Source organism: Sciurus vulgaris, assembly GCF_902686455.1.
Source record: "Sciurus vulgaris genome assembly, chromosome: 4".
Classification (NCBI taxonomy): Eukaryota; Metazoa; Chordata; class Mammalia; order Rodentia; family Sciuridae; genus Sciurus; species Sciurus vulgaris.
Window position 1 is genome coordinate 160,891,030 of NC_136464.1, and position 16,911 is coordinate 160,907,940.

Below are 16,911 nucleotides of genomic sequence, written 5' to 3' on the forward strand. Positions count from 1 at the left end.
TCCCTAAACCAGATAGAACATTGCCTGATAAGGAAGGCGCCCCAGCTCCATATTGTATGTAACTCAGGTTGTCAGACTCTTACAGTAATCTTTTCCCTTATTTTTGGTTACAAGACTAACCTGTGATTTCATATTCAAAAGATTTTCTCTGCAGTTCCTTGGCGATACCACTTTATTTTGAAACATCTTCCTATAGTATTATCAGTGTGGGACTTTTATCAAAGGGCTCTTTCTTTCACATTTGACTTGAGCTGCACAGCCCTGAACAGGAGGGCCCTAGCACCCTGACATTTGCCTCTCAGGATGCCCAGAGCTGAAGGGGGGTGGAAGCCAGCTGTCCCCACTGGGCTTTCCCCCAGGGAGCCCTCCCCGAGCAGCTCTGAGAGGAAACAAGGGCAGACAATCATCACGTATCTTTTTCATCTTTGTTAGATTTTTCAGGCGAATCTCAGTGTCCCACGCTGGAGAATGGGGAGCTCGATTTTATCTGTGATTGTTTTCATTAAGGCTAATGGTTGAACTGCTACATGGTGACACCCTCCTCATACGCAGTGGCTTTATTGATGGGTCAAGTCCTTTAGTGAGCACTCCTGCCGTGGCTGGCCAACCTGGAGACCCAGACTTCTGTCTTGTTCTGTCAGCCCTAAGGATGTCTTTTGTTTTCCTCCCCTGCCTGGTCAGTGCCAGGTTGTAGGCACAAGCGTGACCCTATTTTTTCAGAAGAGAAAAGAGAGGATGGGGGACAGTGTGCCCAGGACTTCGGAGGACAGACAGGGAAGACACATGTCCCTCTGTCTGCATTCCTTTGGCAGGGTCCAGTGGGTGGTCACGTCTAGCTGCAAGGGAGGCAAAGGAACACTGTGTCCCACCAGGGACCTCAGCATTCACACAAACCGAGTTGGTCATTGGTTAAGGGCCAGAGGCCCAGCCACCTCCTGCAGTTCTCTGATCAGTGAGACAGTGATGCGTGACTACTGGAACGTGAGCAGGGAGGTATTGAATTAGATGCATGGAATATCACTAATGCTGCTATTATATGGTTATCAGTTCCAATAAAAATCAGCCTTCCTTTTCTGAACACTATGACAGAGAAATGAGGACTTTTAACATATCATTCCCAAGCATTCCAGAGCCATATTTATACCAAATTTATTAGTTCAAGGTGGAGTAAAGCTGATTCAAAATATGCTTTGAAGTACTGTCATAGTAGACTTTGAGAACTTTGAGAGCTGTTTACAGGTCAGGAATGAAACGCAGAGAGCTCCTCTTGTTTCTTGGTTGCCAGTTGAAATTTAATTTTATTATCTCTATCAAGAGATTGTGTCGGTGACAGTATTACTTTCATCAGTCGTCCTTGTTCAGTTGCCCTGGAGATGATGAACTGTACTGGCCTTCTGGACAGAGCAGTGTTTGTTGCCCTGGCCTCCTGGTCTTGGGTGGTGCTCTTCGGTTCTGACTAAAGACCTCGGACATTGCTGTCGGGGTGACAAGAGACCAACCACTTTACGAAGTGGAATTCTTCAGGCCTGCAGCAAAGCTGGCTCTTTAATTTTATGAAAATTTCCAGCTTTAGATTTGTGTCTCTGACAATGGTCGTAAAGTCTTGCATGAAATTGCTTGTCCCTCGAAATACCAGGGCTTTCCCCAGCCAAATGATGACTCAGGAGCTTCCGAGCGTGAGGTTGGGAGGCCACACTGTGGGATTTTCTGATGCCTTTTCTTTCTGTGACTGGGAAGGAAGCCTTTCAGTCTAAGTTGGTTTGTCTCTGGGTCTGGGATAGGAGTGTCACCCTACTGTCTGGATAGCTCCTTGCGGCCCCAACTTGTGCCGCCTCTGGCCTTACCCAGTGTCCTGGAAATGGCTAACATGAAGTAACAGTAATTCGTTCTTGCTACCTGGGCATCTGTTGAGGTTTTGTTGCATGGCGTCTGTTAAGGTGGAACAATCACATTGACTTCCTGAGATAAAGACGTAGCTTTCTACAGTCAACACTGGACATGGTCAGTCCAACATCTTCTATTCCTTGGACCAGGAATCCAGTTCTTCCATCTTGTGGCTTTATCCATGACCCATATTCCCAAGGCCACCCCAGGGCTCACAATGGCTGCTCCTTCCACTCCATCCAGCAGGAAGGAGAAAGGAAAAGAAGAGCACCCTCCCTCCTCCACCTCACTGGGGCCTTTCTCAGAAGATGCACACACCATGTCTGCCTTGATCTCCTTGAACACAGTCACGTGACTGCACCTACAGTTGAGAATCTGAGACGTGCTCAGTCTTGATTCTGAGTGGCCACGTGGCCCATTGACATAATGAAGGGTCCCCTTGCTGTGTAGAAGAAGGGGGGATGTGGCTGTCAGGGACAGCCAACAGTTTATCTCAGGCAGCAGGGAGACGTCAGGACATCTGAGGCCTGATAGAGGATGTCAGCCCTGAGGCTGTGGGCAAGGGCCATGTGCAGGCCCCTGCCTAGGGGCACAGACCCCTACTTGTCAGTTGTCATCCTTGCTGCCTTCTCAGGAGCCACTGAGTGGAATGCAGAAAGGCTGGTCACCAGACTGCCAAGGACAGACGCTGCACTGAGGCCTGGGTTTAGCTTCTCTTTGTCACCAGCTGCCATTTGTCAGGTGGCAGGGGTGGCAGTATCTCCCATCCCCATGCCTTGACAGCGAGTCTGTTTACCCGAGGTGGCAGTGCTGGTGACACATGGACCTGAGCCTCACATGCGTGTGCCAGTTTCGTAATCGATGATATAGGAAGAGGCTTTAAAAAATACTTCCAAATGCTGTGGCTTGAGGCTCTGCAGAGCAGATTCTGTGCTCATTTTGTAATTACTGCTATGCCACTGGGATTGGTAACACCCAAACTTAAATGTTAAATTTAACTTTTTGAGTAAAATAATCGCACGGTTCATATATCATTAATGTTAAGCTTTCTATTGGAAATCTTGTTCCCATTCCTCTCTTCCTCTGCCTCGTTCTCCTGCCTACCCCGAGGGGGAGTCATTTGTTTTACTTTTGTGTGTGTAGGCTCCTAGGTTTTCTTTTCATAAATACAGGCAAGTGCAAGAGTGCATTTTACTCCTCCCCTTTCTTCACCTATTGTTTTGCACATTGTCTTTGTTACTGCAGGTCTTTGAATGCCAGGACCTTGCTCCTGTTTATAGCTGATGGTGTCCCGGCATCTGGCCTTACTAAGGTCAGGTGGGGTCTGAGGAGCAGGTGCAGCGGGGTCCCAGCTGCACTGGTTCACGGCTGCTCACAGCTCCAGGAATCCACCTGCCCCTCCATCCATCAGCTTTGGAGGTTACCTGGTGCGCCCTCATCACAGTCCTGGGAACAGTAGCTTCTTTTCTTTGGCCTCCTCCCTCCATGCGTCACCCAGGGCCCTTGCCTTCCCTCTCTCGCACGCCTTTCTTATTATCTAGCTGGATGACGAAAGTGAGTTTGGGCGCCCCTTGCCTTCTGTGAGCCCGTCTCTCCTCCTTGGCATGCAGTCCTCAGCCTTCCCAGGTGCCCCGCCTCCTGGTTGTTTAAAGCAATCATCAAGAATGACATGCCTTCATTTTTATTCACGGCACTTCAGCAGCTCATGACCTCGTGTTCAGGGGCACCTCGGGAATGATGTGGTTGACAAAGACAGTTTGCTTTTTTTAACCTGAGTCTCCAGAAATATCTGTTTTGAGACTATTGGTAAATAGGGGACCTGGGACAGGGACAGTGCAATTGACTGGTTGCTCAGATATTTTCCTGAGGGTCTGGGGAGGAGTGTGTGGGATCAATCACAGTGGCTAGAGTCTTCCTGTTTCCCGTTGGACCCCCTGCCTGTCTTTACCAAAGTCAGTACATTAAAGATGCTTCTGGAAGGGTGGCTAGCATGTACCATTGTGGCTCTGGACTCTGAAAAACAGGGAATCCTGCTCTCCATCGTGTTAGAAGGCCCTGGCCTTGGGTCTGAAGCCCCTGGGTCTAATAGTGTCGGGGGTACTGCCTGTGGTCACTTTTCTTTAGGAGATATACTCTACTTCTATGCCAGACTGCACAGCAGGTGACCTAATCTTTAACTGACTCTTTTTCTAGTGACACAAAAGAAGGGAAAGTTGATATGGGTGGATTCATGCCCTTTGGATTCTCTGGTGTCCTGTCAGGGGCAGCGACCTGCTTCTATGCCTTCGTGGGCTTTGACTGCATCGCCACCACAGGTACGCCCTCGGGTCTCCTGGATCCCTGTTCCCCCAGCAGACTGGTGGAACTTAGGCCATCTAGGCCGACACCACATGACATGTCCTTCCTGCTGGAATGTTCTAATTGCTGCTCTTTCTGCTGATGTCCCCCACCCCCTTTATCACTTCCTCGAGTGGCAGTGCCTGCCAGGAAACTGCCTCATGAACTTAACTAACAGAGCTGGTTAGCACCGGATAGCGATGGTGTGGCTGCAGCTGGGTTTCATATCTGCATCCTCTGGGAGAAACGAGGCCATTAGAAGCAGCGTCACCTGGTGGACTGAATACGCCCAGCTCCCTCTAGCCTTTCACATTTTCTTGGCCAAAGGAAACAAATGTCTGCCTTAGGTGAACCACAACACAAAGCAGAGAATACCAGCCCCCGGCTGCTGGTCAGCCCATGTGTGTCACTGAGGGCTGCCCTTCCACAATAGGAAGCTGAGAGGGCCAGTTCTGTGGGGCTGAGAGCTGTGGGGGACTGTTCTTGGTTTTGCATGGGCTCCCTGAAATTGAAGGGCTCTGGGTGTCCTGGGTCTGTGTGGGTCACTTCTCCGGGCCTGACCCTCCTTGACTGAGTCCTTGCCGATTCCAGGTGAAGAAGTCAAGAACCCGCAGAAAGCCATCCCTGTGGGCATCGTGGCATCCCTCCTGATTTGCTTCATTGCGTACTTCGGGGTGTCGGCCGCCCTCACACTCATGATGCCCTACTTCTGCCTGGACATGGACAGCCCCCTGCCTGACGCCTTCAAGCACGTGGGCTGGGAGGGCGCTAAGTACGCCGTGGCCGTCGGCTCCCTTTGCGCACTTTCCACCAGGTGAGGGGGCTTCTGTGGATGTTCTCACAGGAGCCTGGCACTTGAGGGAAGGGGGAAGGCTGGCACAAACTGTGGGAAGCCATGACACGTGGGTTCACTACTAAAAATTCCCCTTTTTCTTGAACTCAAGTCAGCACCCCAACCTGGACTATTTTTTTTTTTTTTTTTTTTCCGTTTGTTGCTTTTAATCATCCCAAAAGTTGTCCGTGTTGTTGATACAGTCATGCCTCCTTATCCATGGGGATATGCTCCAAGACTCCCAGAGGATGACTGAAACCATAGATAATATCAAACTCACACATACATGACTTTTTTCCAATGCATATGTACCTGTGATTAAGTTTAATTTATAGTTTAGGTTCAGTAAGAGATTAACTAACTAATAATGTAATGCATTAAAAATTATTTTACATTTATCAGTTGTTTATTTCTGGAATTTCTCGTGTAATTCTTTTGGCCTGTGGTTGACCATGATAACTGAAACCACAGATAGCAAGACCATGAACCAGGGGAGAGTACTGTGTTTTCATCTTGAAGAATCTGAGGCCAATGTTTGGACATGATCTAGTTAACAAGGGACTTATATCCTGATCCTAACTTTGGACAGGGCACCCTTTTTGATCCCCATATTTTGTCCTTTAGTTTGCCTATAAAGCAGGGACTACTTTGAAAAAGGGAGTAAGTGCCTTATAATGAGAAGCATTTCATCCTGAGTATTTCCTGCCAGCCTGCATAAACAGGATCTATTTGCTAAATATTGATTTGCCTGAGAGAAATCCTCATGAATGTGATGCTTTTATTTTGTTTGATTCAGCTAGAAATAATTGCACAAAGAAATACAAAACTTCCCTTTCCTAACAATCACGTCTGGATCGCAAGCTAGTTTAGATGTTCCGCATTCTATACCCTAGCCCACACTTGCTGTATGTGCTTTTCCTGGGGTTGATATGGGCTTCACATATCAACCCATAGAGAGAGAGTCAGAGAGCCAGTGTAGAGAGGAGCCAGTTCTTGGTGAGGAAAACCGGCTCCCCTCCCATCTGTGGTAAATTGTGCATGGTAGCATATGACACCTTTGTTCCTGATAAGCTCCTTTTGTTTCACTCACGTATTTGCCATTTCCTCTGCCTAGTCTTCTAGGTTCCATGTTTCCCATGCCGCGAGTTATCTACGCCATGGCTGAGGATGGACTGCTGTTTAAATTTCTGGCCAAAATCAACGATAGGACCAAAACCCCAATCATCGCCACACTGACATCAGGTGCCATTGCTGGTAAGCTCGGGAACTCACTTCACATGCTAGTGTCTTAAAATTGAGTTCTTATTCCCCAAGGAGGCACCTTGAATCACTCCTGTCCGTGAGAAGTCTTTTTAACTCTTGGTTTTTGCACTTGGAACTGGTTCATTGAGGCAGAGGCCAGTTTTACAGAGGACACGATGGAATTCCCAGACAGTGTGAGCTCTCATTATCCTCTCCAAGGACAACCTCTGTCTTTCCCCCTTTGAATGTTTCCCTCAGTAGATTTCAGCAGGCTGGCAACTTGCATTAGACAAGCCAAGTGAGGCATTTGGTTATTACCTGGAAATCCAGTGTCATGAATCTTCACTCATGGATTCTCTGGAAAATGAGTGTTCCTTAAAGTCAGTGTTTAATGAAATGTGCCACTGATTCCCTGAAGGATATGAAGGGTGTTGCTGATGAAGCCATTTACTCCTAAGTTTTTAAACAATGGCAGACCCAGGGGAGGTTTCTCTAATCAAATCAGGTTCATCTCTGAGAGGTCAGTTTTGATGAAATCAGTGGAAAGCATCAGAGGATGCTTTCATGCACACTGCTACATTCATGTGTTTATAGTTTCCTTCTTTCATGACCTTTCGTGATCATATGAGCCCTGAGAGGCAGGTTCTATTCCACTGTACAAATGGAGGCCCAGAGAGGCGGGGGGAGGATGCATACCCAGGAAGGGCGGAGCTGACCCTTGATTCCGGGTTTGTGTTTATGCCCAAAGCAGCCAGGCCAAGTAAAACTGGTTCTTTTTGATAAATTAGAACACATGACACCAGTCAGAATTGGTACTTACGTGATTTGTGGTATGGCCACTGACAAGACACTTGACCATCTTAAATGAATGAATTATTTACTGAGTGATGTTAGTACTATGCCCTAGCAACGCATGCTTAGTTGCTTAGTTATGTGGATTGATATATATATAAAAGAAAGCAATTTTTAAATTACTTAACAGGTTTTTTTTTTTTTTTTTTTTAATGTAATCTATACTCTTACAAGTGATCCAGGTGGTCAGGTTGAAGGGTGCTATGTATCAGAACATGACCAGTATATCTGAGGGATTAAGGAATTGGAAATAGTACATTTTTCCAGTGTTTACACGTAAGTTGATCGTATTAAAGGCAAGCCTTAATCTCTCAAGTAGCTATGAAGCACATGCCACTCAGCAGGCCAGGGATTTGCTTTTCTCTTCATTTGGCAAGAGTGATAAGTATTTGGTTTTCTGAAGTCACCTCACATGGAAGAAATTTGTCTTGGGTTTCTCTGTGAGTAGGAACATAGGCATCTATGGCATGCACAATTGAATACTGTTCTAATTATCCAGAAGGACTTCATTGCTCTTTAATCCTATTATTTATCCTCAATCTAAATTTGTGTGGCATTTGTGGGGCTTCAGAAATATTTGTGGAAAATAATGTTTTCACGTTTATGTTTTAACTTGTGTTGATTGCATGCTATTTGAAAAATATCCCAAAGTAGGTCTTGCCAAGTTACTTTTTAAATGGGAAACTTGACATGTTTGCTGACATAAACAGACACATGTCTTATAGAAATTATAAAGGATTTTCAAAAAGCACACTTTTTTAAAAAAATTGTTTTTAATTTTATTTTGCAGTGCTGGGGATCAAACCCAGTGCTTTGTGCATGCCAGGCAAGTGCTCTCCCACTGAGCTACAGGCCTAGTCCAAGCATGCATGTTTGATTCTTCTTGAGGCAACAGGGATATGATGACAGGGCTGATATTTGGAAAAACAGCTTTTCCAAGTTTCTCCCATGTGAAGTGATTTAACGTGAAGAATAGCTCTGCTTTCCCTGTTCACCTGCCTAGGTTAGGGGCCCCTGTGAGTCCTCCCAGAGCACCAGACTTGCCTCTGGGAACTCTGCTGCCTCCCATTTCTGTTGTCATCTGCCCTGTTTAGTGGTGCATACCTAGAATACAGTGACTGTCACAGTGCTGGATGGAGAACAGATGAATGGGTGATAAATGGATGATAGATGGATAGAAGAAAGATTGACTAGGGGAGGAGGGAGGATGGATGGCCAGGTGGATGGGTGGATGATTGATTGGATGGATGTTAGGTGGATAGATCATGGGTGGATGGATGATTGATTGATTGGATGGATGATGGGTAGATGGATGATCAATTGGATGGATGGTGGGTGGATGATAGGTGGATGGATAATTAATGGACAGATGGACTGACATGGCTATCTGTAAGTCAGTACAGTGTGGAGGACTCTGTCACAGGAACCTACTTCAGATCCTTGCACTTCCATTCACTAGCTGTGTAACCTTAGATAAGTCTCCTGAACTCTCAACTTCTGTTTCTTCATCTATAGTGTAGGGCTGGCCTTGCAAAGTTTATCAATGGAAATCAAAAAGGATAAAAGTACTTTTTACACAAATGTTAATTATTATTGTGCGTTATTATTACCATCTGTTGAAAACTGCCTATATGTTTTAATCCTGAACTTTGTCTTCCCTTGAAGCAGATCTTTCTTTGGAAAGACTGGGGTTGGGGCTGGGAATAAAAGCAGTGCCCCTCATGTGCCCTAGATCACAGGTGGGTGGTGGTCCTGGCTATTGACATGTGCAAAGGGCCATCCATGGATCCTGATGTCTGTCTTCTCCCCAGCTGTGATGGCCTTTCTCTTTGACCTGAAGGACTTGGTGGACCTCATGTCCATTGGCACTCTCCTGGCTTACTCTTTGGTGGCTGCCTGTGTTTTAGTCTTACGGTATGTACGGCGTTTCCATCTTCCGTGAAAAATGTGGGTGCATGTGATAGCCATTAACAGTCCTAATAAAAGGCTAATGTGGTGTGACTTTTAGGTTGGTGACAGCTCTTTTGGGAGCTGCCAGGAAAGCATGTGGCATGGTAGTTGGAAACACATCCTTGAAAACTGTCAGGGTGGCCCTGATCTCCCTGAATCTTGTGCCCTTGTTTTTTCTGGGTAGACGTTAAGAAGATAAGATGGGTTCTCAGCCCCACTGTTGGGTCTGGATCCTGGGATCAGAGTTTTTGAAGGTTAGGGTAATGACTGCAATTGGTCCAAGTTCTTGAGACAGAGGAGACCGGGCACTGGCCCTGGAGGGCACTGGAAGAATCCAAGGAACAGTGTGATGCTCCTGGAGCTGGATGCACCGTGGCTGAGAAGATGAAGCCCATTGCTTGGTGTGGTGGCCTAGGCTGATGTTCAGGGACACCTTCCAGGTTCCGGCTCTTTCCATCTTGAGGACAGTCACAGTAAAATGACTCCTGGGCCCAGGCTTGGTGCTTGCACTTCTTACCCCCTCCCAAAGCACAGCCTGGGCTTCAGTTTTCCTTTGCTTTGGGGAGACAGTACTTTGTTTCAGGGATGGCCCAGAAGGCACTCGTTTTGAGAACATGTGCTCATGGAGACTCCAGTGTTGGTCACCCAGCAAGAGCCTCCTCATTTTTTAGGTATTGATACTTGCGAGGCCATTGGTTCCATTTCTGATGTACTCAGCACCTAATTTACTTAAGACCTGGGCTGAGCCTCAGCAGTGGCTTTGTAGAATCAGCTAAAACTATTCTGCATGCCTCTTATTCCTTCCTTCCCTTGACACAACACTAGAATGTTCTCAGAAGTTCCCTCACTTTCTTAATTGACCAAGTCGTGTTATACAAGTGACTCAGTGCAAAAATGGTCAACTATCTTTATTGCCCACTCTAAGAATTGATTGTATGCAAAATAATTCAAAAGGCATTCTGTTTTTTGAAGCTATGGAAGAGATTTTTGTACTGTGTTCATTTGGGGCAGGAAGATAAGGAACCTCATTTAAAACAGATGCTTTTCTTGCAGGTAGCTCCTGTCTTGGAAATCAGGCCTCAGGCTTGGTCCTTCACCCAGCTCTGTAGAGTTATTTACTCCAAGGCTCTTGGAGTTTTAGAATAAATTGATCCAATTAGGTCACGCAAACAGAATTTCTCAAATCCATCAGCCTGCAGACATGATTCTCTGGCTCTCTGCACCAAATAGGATTCTAGCGTTATTGCTTTCTATTTCTGTCCAAACTCTTAGCTCCCTGCAACCATGGTTTTGCAGGAAGTGGCCTAATATCTTAACATTCAAGGGCTACTTCTACTTCACAGAGCTAGAGAAACTCTTGGGACGTTCCACTGAGCTGCCTTACAGTGGAGATCATGTTCCCCCAAAACAGAGACATAGAGGGTGTTACCCAGAAGCTGAAAGAAGTCCCCGGTCTCTGGACCATTCTGACTATCTCTGTTCCATTTCATGCCTCATGTCTTGGGCAATTCACCTTTGAAGACTTGCTGAGAAGTTCAGTTGGTACAATGATCATGCCCCATGCACCTCTCCCCAGGTATCAGCCAGAACAGCCTAACCTAGTGTACCAGATGGCCAGAACCACTGACGAGCTAGATCACGTCGACCAGAATGAACTGGTGAGCACCAGTGATTCCCAGACAGGCTTTTTACCAGAAGCAGAGAAGTTTTCTTTGAAAACCATACTGTCACCCAAAAACATGGAGCCTTCCAAGTTGTCTGGGCTAATTGTGAACATTTCGGCTGGCCTCATAGGTAAGAGCTTGCCTCTTCCCTGTAAGAGGTCTGGGTTCTTGCTTGTCGACTCTGCAGGGTTTCTTGTTAATGGGGAGGGGGCGTGGGGTCGGGGGGAGTTGCCAGAGAAGATGAATATGTGTTTTGCTAACAGACTGTGACTTCAGTTTTTATGTCCTAATTGCAGTTAATGCCACAGAAATGGAGGCTCCCTCTGGACAAGTTTTGGGGAGAACGAGGGTACCTGTGGGAACTTGAGAACTGGTTTTACTGTACCTCTCTTGTTTCTCTCCCTCTTAGCTATTCTTATCATCACTTTATGCATGGTGGCCGTGCTTGGAAGGGAGGCTCTGAGCAATGGGGAGCCATGGGCGATCTTTGTGGTGGCAGGATCTGCTGTCCTCTGTGCGATGGTTACGGGCATCATCTGGAGGCAGTCCGAGAGCAAAACCAAGCTCTCGTTCAAGGTGAGCACCTCAGCCTAATAGACCTGAGGGGACCCTCCTGCTAGGTGGCAGACCTGGTCCTGCTGGGAGGCTGACCTAGATCTTGCCGCTCCAGAGTGTGGCTCTGGCCAGCTGTTCTTGGGGAACGGGGCAGGGACCCTTAGGACACAGAGGATGTCTGCTGAGCAAGGCCGTGACTCTCAGGTGGTGGGGTGCACCTCGTCCATGGGGACTTTTTGTAAATGTCCTGGTGGATTGCATGTCATTTCCAACCCTTGGAGATGAGCACAGCTTCTATATTCTTAGATTATACAAATCATAAAATAGTTCAACCTTAGAGATAAAGTGGAAATGCCTCTTTTAGTCCTTTCTTTAGCAGAAGAATAATGAGAGGAATGTCAGAAACAAGTTCACTTTGGCCATTAGTAGCCTTGGAACCCAACTTCCACCTACTAGGATTTGCTGGTGGGCATTTCTGTATGTGAACTGGAGGGGTGGGGATGCGTGTTGGAGTCACCACACACAGGATCTGACACTGCCTCTTATCTCTGCAGGTCCCCTTCTTGCCGGTGCTCCCTGTCCTGAGCATCTTTGTGAATATCTATCTCATGATGCAGCTGGACCAGGGCACGTGGGTCCGGTTTGCAGTGTGGATGCTCATAGGTACGTTAGCTCAGGGGTCTTGCCGCCTTCTCCTGGGGCCTCCCCTTGCCCTTAGGCCTGTGTAGGCCTGCTCACTTGTCTTGCCTGCTCCTTGGCTGAGTGGTTAATGTCACAGAGCCTCCTTCATTCCAAATTTCATAACACAAGGAAACACATGTCATCTGCAGTTTTCTCTAAAACAATATTGTACCCCTGGTAGGTTGTGGGTTCTCCTCTCCCTTTTTGATCCTTTTCATTTTGAGAGTATTGCTCAGCTCGTCAGCTGGGGCTGGGGATTACCAAGCCCAAGGCTCTGAGTGTTGTTGATAAGGCACCAGTTATTCCAGTCGGAAGAATCTGGACTCTACCTCCCGAGCCTGGCTCTCTCTGGGTCTGTGTGGGACTCAGATTCTGGCAGGTGCGGGTGTCGCCAGTCTCTGCTGGATCCTCTACTGACAACAGTGTCTTCCTCGGGGAAGGACAGTACTTCAGAGCTTGGGGAAGGTCTTGCCAGGGTGTGAGGCTCTTGACAGGACTCGTTCTCTTGTTCCTGACGTGCAATGCCCAGGGCCGGCTAGTCTGGAGGTCTGCTGCTTGGGTGTCAGCAGACCCTCTCGAGGGCCGTGTCCCACTCCCTGTGGCCTCTAATCCTGGGAACTGGAGGAGCTCAACCTAGTTCCTTCCTCAGTGTCTGAGTCCTTGTGCTGATGCCCAGGAGACTGGCCCTGACCCTTGCCCCCAAGGGCTGTGTCCTTGCCAAGACTCTCAGCCCTGGGTCCAGGTGCTGTAGAAAGACAGCTGGTGCCTCTTGGTGTCCCCGGGCTCACCAGTGGCACTTTTTCTCAAGGATGTATATTCCCCTCAGGTCCAAGGGACGGGTCCTCCTCTGCGACACCTCGCCTATGTGATTAGACAGACTCTCTGGAGCACCTTTTAGGACAGCTGCTTTCAGGCCACTGTGGCCACTTGCTGTGGCCCACCACCCCTGTAGAAGTCCCTGTGAGGTCATTTCCTGAGCTTCTGGTTGCTGAGTCCTTCCTTTAGTTCTCCTCCCCTGTGTCAACCACACCAGGTGACCCTGTGGCCATTGGCCAGACCCTGGGTGGGTGACTAGAAGCACAGGTTCCAGGCCCCACCACCAACCTTTGGCGTCCTGGATGCTGGATTTTCAGGTTAAGTAGGTTTCAGTGAAATGTCATCTGCAGTCAGATGGTCACTATGTAGAAAAAACTGTCCAGGCAGAAAGCCAGGAACCTGCTGAAAATCTCACTAGGGGTTAAGCTGGGGGCCTGAGGCTCCCCACGGGGCCTCCCCCAGGCGGCTCAGGAAGGTGCAGTATGAGGACACCTGGAAGGACGTGGGTAGCTTTGCCATAGTAGAAGCAAGACAGTGGCCTTGGCTGACCCTATGTGACGTGCCATGTGTTTCTCCGGATGCAGATGTCAGCCCCGGTAGCCCTCTGCCCCTGAGCCCAGCCTGCCCACCCTGCTCACACCTCTGCTCTGCTCTTGGCCCACAGGCTTCGTCATCTACTTCGGCTATGGGCTGTGGCACAGCGAGGAGGCGTCCCTGGCCACTGACCAGGCAAGGACTCCTGACGGCAATTTGGACCAGTGCAAGTGACATGCAGCCCCGCTGGCCAGAGTTGGTGGCAGCCCCGAAGGATGTCTCCAGAGGACCTGGCAGCACCTCACTCTCTCCCAGTGTAACAGGAACCACCCACGTCCACGACACCCCCAGTGCCACCAAAGGTGCAGCTAACTGAACTGCAGCCGCAGCCAGCGCCTGAGGCCAAGCCTCCTCCAGACAGCTCCCTGGCCAGAGCCACTTGGCTGTGGTTGGTTGTATATCTCCTCACTTCCCTCTGAACAAAGAAAACAGCCCCTCTCCTCGCCAGCCGGCACCTTGCTGCTGCAGCCCCAGGCAGAGGGGAGGTCACCTTGCCTCCCTCCCTGGCGACTGCTCTGGTATTGCAGACGTACATACTCCAGACCTTCAGTAGCCATTTCCCCCTTAGCCCCAAACAGCTGGCCATAGATGCAAGATGAGTACCACAAAACAGTATGTCCCCAGCAGTGCTGCCCCCGAGCCAAGTGACAGCAGTTCATCAGAAGAGGAACAGGGCTGTTTGACTTTCCCCGCCCCCGCCCTCCAAGTTGCTTCCAGATGGGGTTGTTAGGACTGGGCATCTCTCCACAGTGCCCTCTGAGCAGGTTTGTGCTGGCACCGCTGCAGACCCCTCTCACGCAGGCTGCAGGACTGAGGGGAGGTGGTTCGTCCCAGGCACAAAAGACAGGAGGCTCCCGGTGGGAACGAAGGCTTTGTCAGGGGAGGGCTGTCCGTGCCTGCATGCATGCCCATAGACCAGGGGACATTCTCCAGTCCTGTTCCCCGGAGGCTAGGAACAGTTCCTGCTGCTTCTGGAACCTGTCACTGCTGGCCATGTGTCCTGAGTAACTGGAATACGAGACTGTATGTATTCGTGTAGGACTGTCCTCAGAAGAGTTCCAAACTGTCTTCTGTGGGTCTTTACCATTCACTAAGTCTTGCCCTCTGGTGCTTGGGCATCAGTCTTTTGGGTCTTTTAAGGTTCTCAAAGCAGGTGGCAGCTCAGTCTGCGGTTATGACCCTTCTGCCCCCTGGCATGGTCTGTTTGAATCCTCCTGTTAGTTGTTGTGAATCACTCACCAGATTAAGTTGGGGCTTAACATTAACTTGGAAAATGGCCAAATAATAACCACATGCCATTGGCCCGAGGGTCAGGGTGTGCGGTCTGCATGGGAGGCTACTTGGAGTCCTGTTGCTCTCGTGTTTCTGTGGTCCAAAGGCTGCAGAGACCTCAGTGTCCTGTGGCTCCTGTCTGCACCCTGCACTCCGTTTCCTCCTCTGCAGCTGGGTGGGGCCCGGGACCAACACCATTTTCACACACTCCTTGTAGATTGAAGCCCGCAGGAAGGATGCTGATGGAGCCTCGCTTCCATTCAGAGTGTCACTGGGGAGCCCACAGGGCCTGCATTGGCCGTGTGTGAGGGAGGCCAGCATTTTAGACACCACAGAGAAGTGACCGCTGCTTTTGAAGCTTAGACTCCTGTTTCTTTCCTGCCTGGCCGTTGATGCAAATCTGCTAGAAAGAAACTTGATCAATTGATGGCACTTGTTTTTCCCTTCTGTTCCAGGAGGTTCTTAGAGAGATGCAGGCGTTAGTGAAACTGGCCTGAGGGTTTGGCTCAATGGCAGAACTCTTGCCCAGCATGCATGAGGCCCTGAGTTTGAGCCCCAGCACCACACACACAAAAAATTAGAAAAAATTAATGAAGCAGCTAAAAGACCAGGTCAGCCAATGGACCCAGTGACCAAGGGCTGGGCATTTGTGCCCAGTTCTGACCACTTGCTGGAAGCTTTATTCCAAATAGCATCTGTGAACGATCCAGAGCGAGTATCCTAAGACTCTGAGAGTTGGGTTTCCAAAGAAAGGTATTTAAGTTTATGTAGATTGGTGCTGTAAAATATTTTGATAAATATTAACTTATTTTGTTGGGGATTTTAGTTGTCTGTTGTCTTCTTAGGACCTATTAGGTATTTGTTTGCCTGATTTTTTTTTTTCCCGGTTATTTTCTCCATAGGCAAAGAGAATGTAAAGGAATGAGGGTGAGCAATGAGGTGGTAGGGAGAAAGCATTCTTTTTTCTCTTAACTGCTTTTCTGGCTGAAATTTTTGTTCAAGACAGTGTCCAATAGTCTGTGCCAGTTGACGTGTCAGCCGGCAGCCTGTATCAGTCATCTGTCTACACAGTGGAGAGGGGTATTTTGGGGTTTGATCGTCCACAGTCTCCCGTCACAGGGACATGCTGACAACTGCCGATATATCCTCTTTTCCACAATCAGATACTTGGGTGCCACACAGTAGCTCACAGGGACCAGGCGGTGGGGGGGCTGTGGTGCCCCTGTACCCTCTCCCTTGTTGGAGGAACAATTTCTCCGTCAGAAAAGGACACATAGGATGACTTGCATGAATAATAGTTCATTGCTTTTATTAAGATTGTGTGCATTTGCCAGGGGACTTTTGTGTGTGACAGAGGCAGTGATATATGTAGTGGTATTTGGACTTTTCCTTATAACATCCCTCATTCCTTCCCCTGAAATTAAAAAAAAAAAAAAAAAAAAAAAAAAAGAGGGAGAAAGAACCAATAGTTCCACATCTCTTAACCCCTGTCCAAATAAGAATATCATTCTCCGTTTCAGGACTTGGGCAGTATTGACCTACACAGTCAGGACTTGCTTACATTCTAAAGACACACCCATCCTGCAGAATATTCTGTCATCTCTTATTGTGCACCAGTCCCATTTAGTCACTTTGGAAAGACCCATTTTTAATGAGTAAGCACCCTTCCTTGTACCAGGCCCAAACTCATGAAGAAGCCAATGGTGGGAACCCACAGGAATTCCGCAGAAGAGTAGGGGTGAGGGGTGACTCCCAAGCAGGATGGGAGACCCTGGTGATGGGGTGGGACAACAGCTAGCTCCTGAGTGTCCCCAGAGTGGAGAGGAGACGAGAGAAAGGGACTCAGTCTGCACACATGCCCATAATCCCTGTCCACGCCCTCAGGCAGACATTTGTGGATTGGATACACTGTTTCAATCTGAGAGGGAAAACTGGTGTACTCCCCTCTCCTGGGCCATCTCAGAAAGACCGCTAAACTTGCACTGTTGTCAGAATTGCTCAGAGCTATCCCCACTTTGGGGTTTGGTTTTTGCAAAAGCAGAAACTCCATTGGATCCCTTATCTCTCTCTGGCAATTGGTCACCTAGTCCCAAGTGCTGAAGCAGTGGTTTGGGCACCACAGGTCACTCCCCTGCCTGTGACCTCACCTGCCTTCCTGACCAGGGCCCTGCGCGCCCCTCCTGAACCCTTGGCATGCCACGCAGGGCCACAGAGAAGACCTGCAGCCTGGCC

At 48.6% G+C, this 16,911-nt stretch overlaps 1 protein-coding gene across 4 annotated transcripts in view; it reads left to right on the plus strand.

Moving 5' to 3' along the window:
- Positions 1–16,181, plus strand: part of SLC7A1 (solute carrier family 7 member 1) — a 72,474-nt gene extending 56,293 nt beyond the window's left edge. For all 4 annotated transcript variants that reach the window (XM_079138578.1, XM_079138579.1, XM_079138580.1 and 1 more), the window contains 8 exons: positions 4,078–4,199; positions 4,813–5,035; positions 6,168–6,307; positions 8,959–9,061; positions 10,674–10,891; positions 11,171–11,337; positions 11,871–11,979; positions 13,478–16,181. In XM_079138578.1, coding sequence (XP_078994704.1) covers positions 4,078–4,199; positions 4,813–5,035; positions 6,168–6,307; positions 8,959–9,061; positions 10,674–10,891; positions 11,171–11,337; positions 11,871–11,979; positions 13,478–13,581 — 1,186 coding nt within the window. In that variant the 3' untranslated portion in view covers positions 13,582–16,181. The remainder of the gene's footprint in view (positions 1–4,077; positions 4,200–4,812; positions 5,036–6,167; positions 6,308–8,958; positions 9,062–10,673; positions 10,892–11,170; positions 11,338–11,870; positions 11,980–13,477) is intronic.
- The last annotated feature ends 730 nt before the right edge of the window (positions 16,182–16,911 follow it).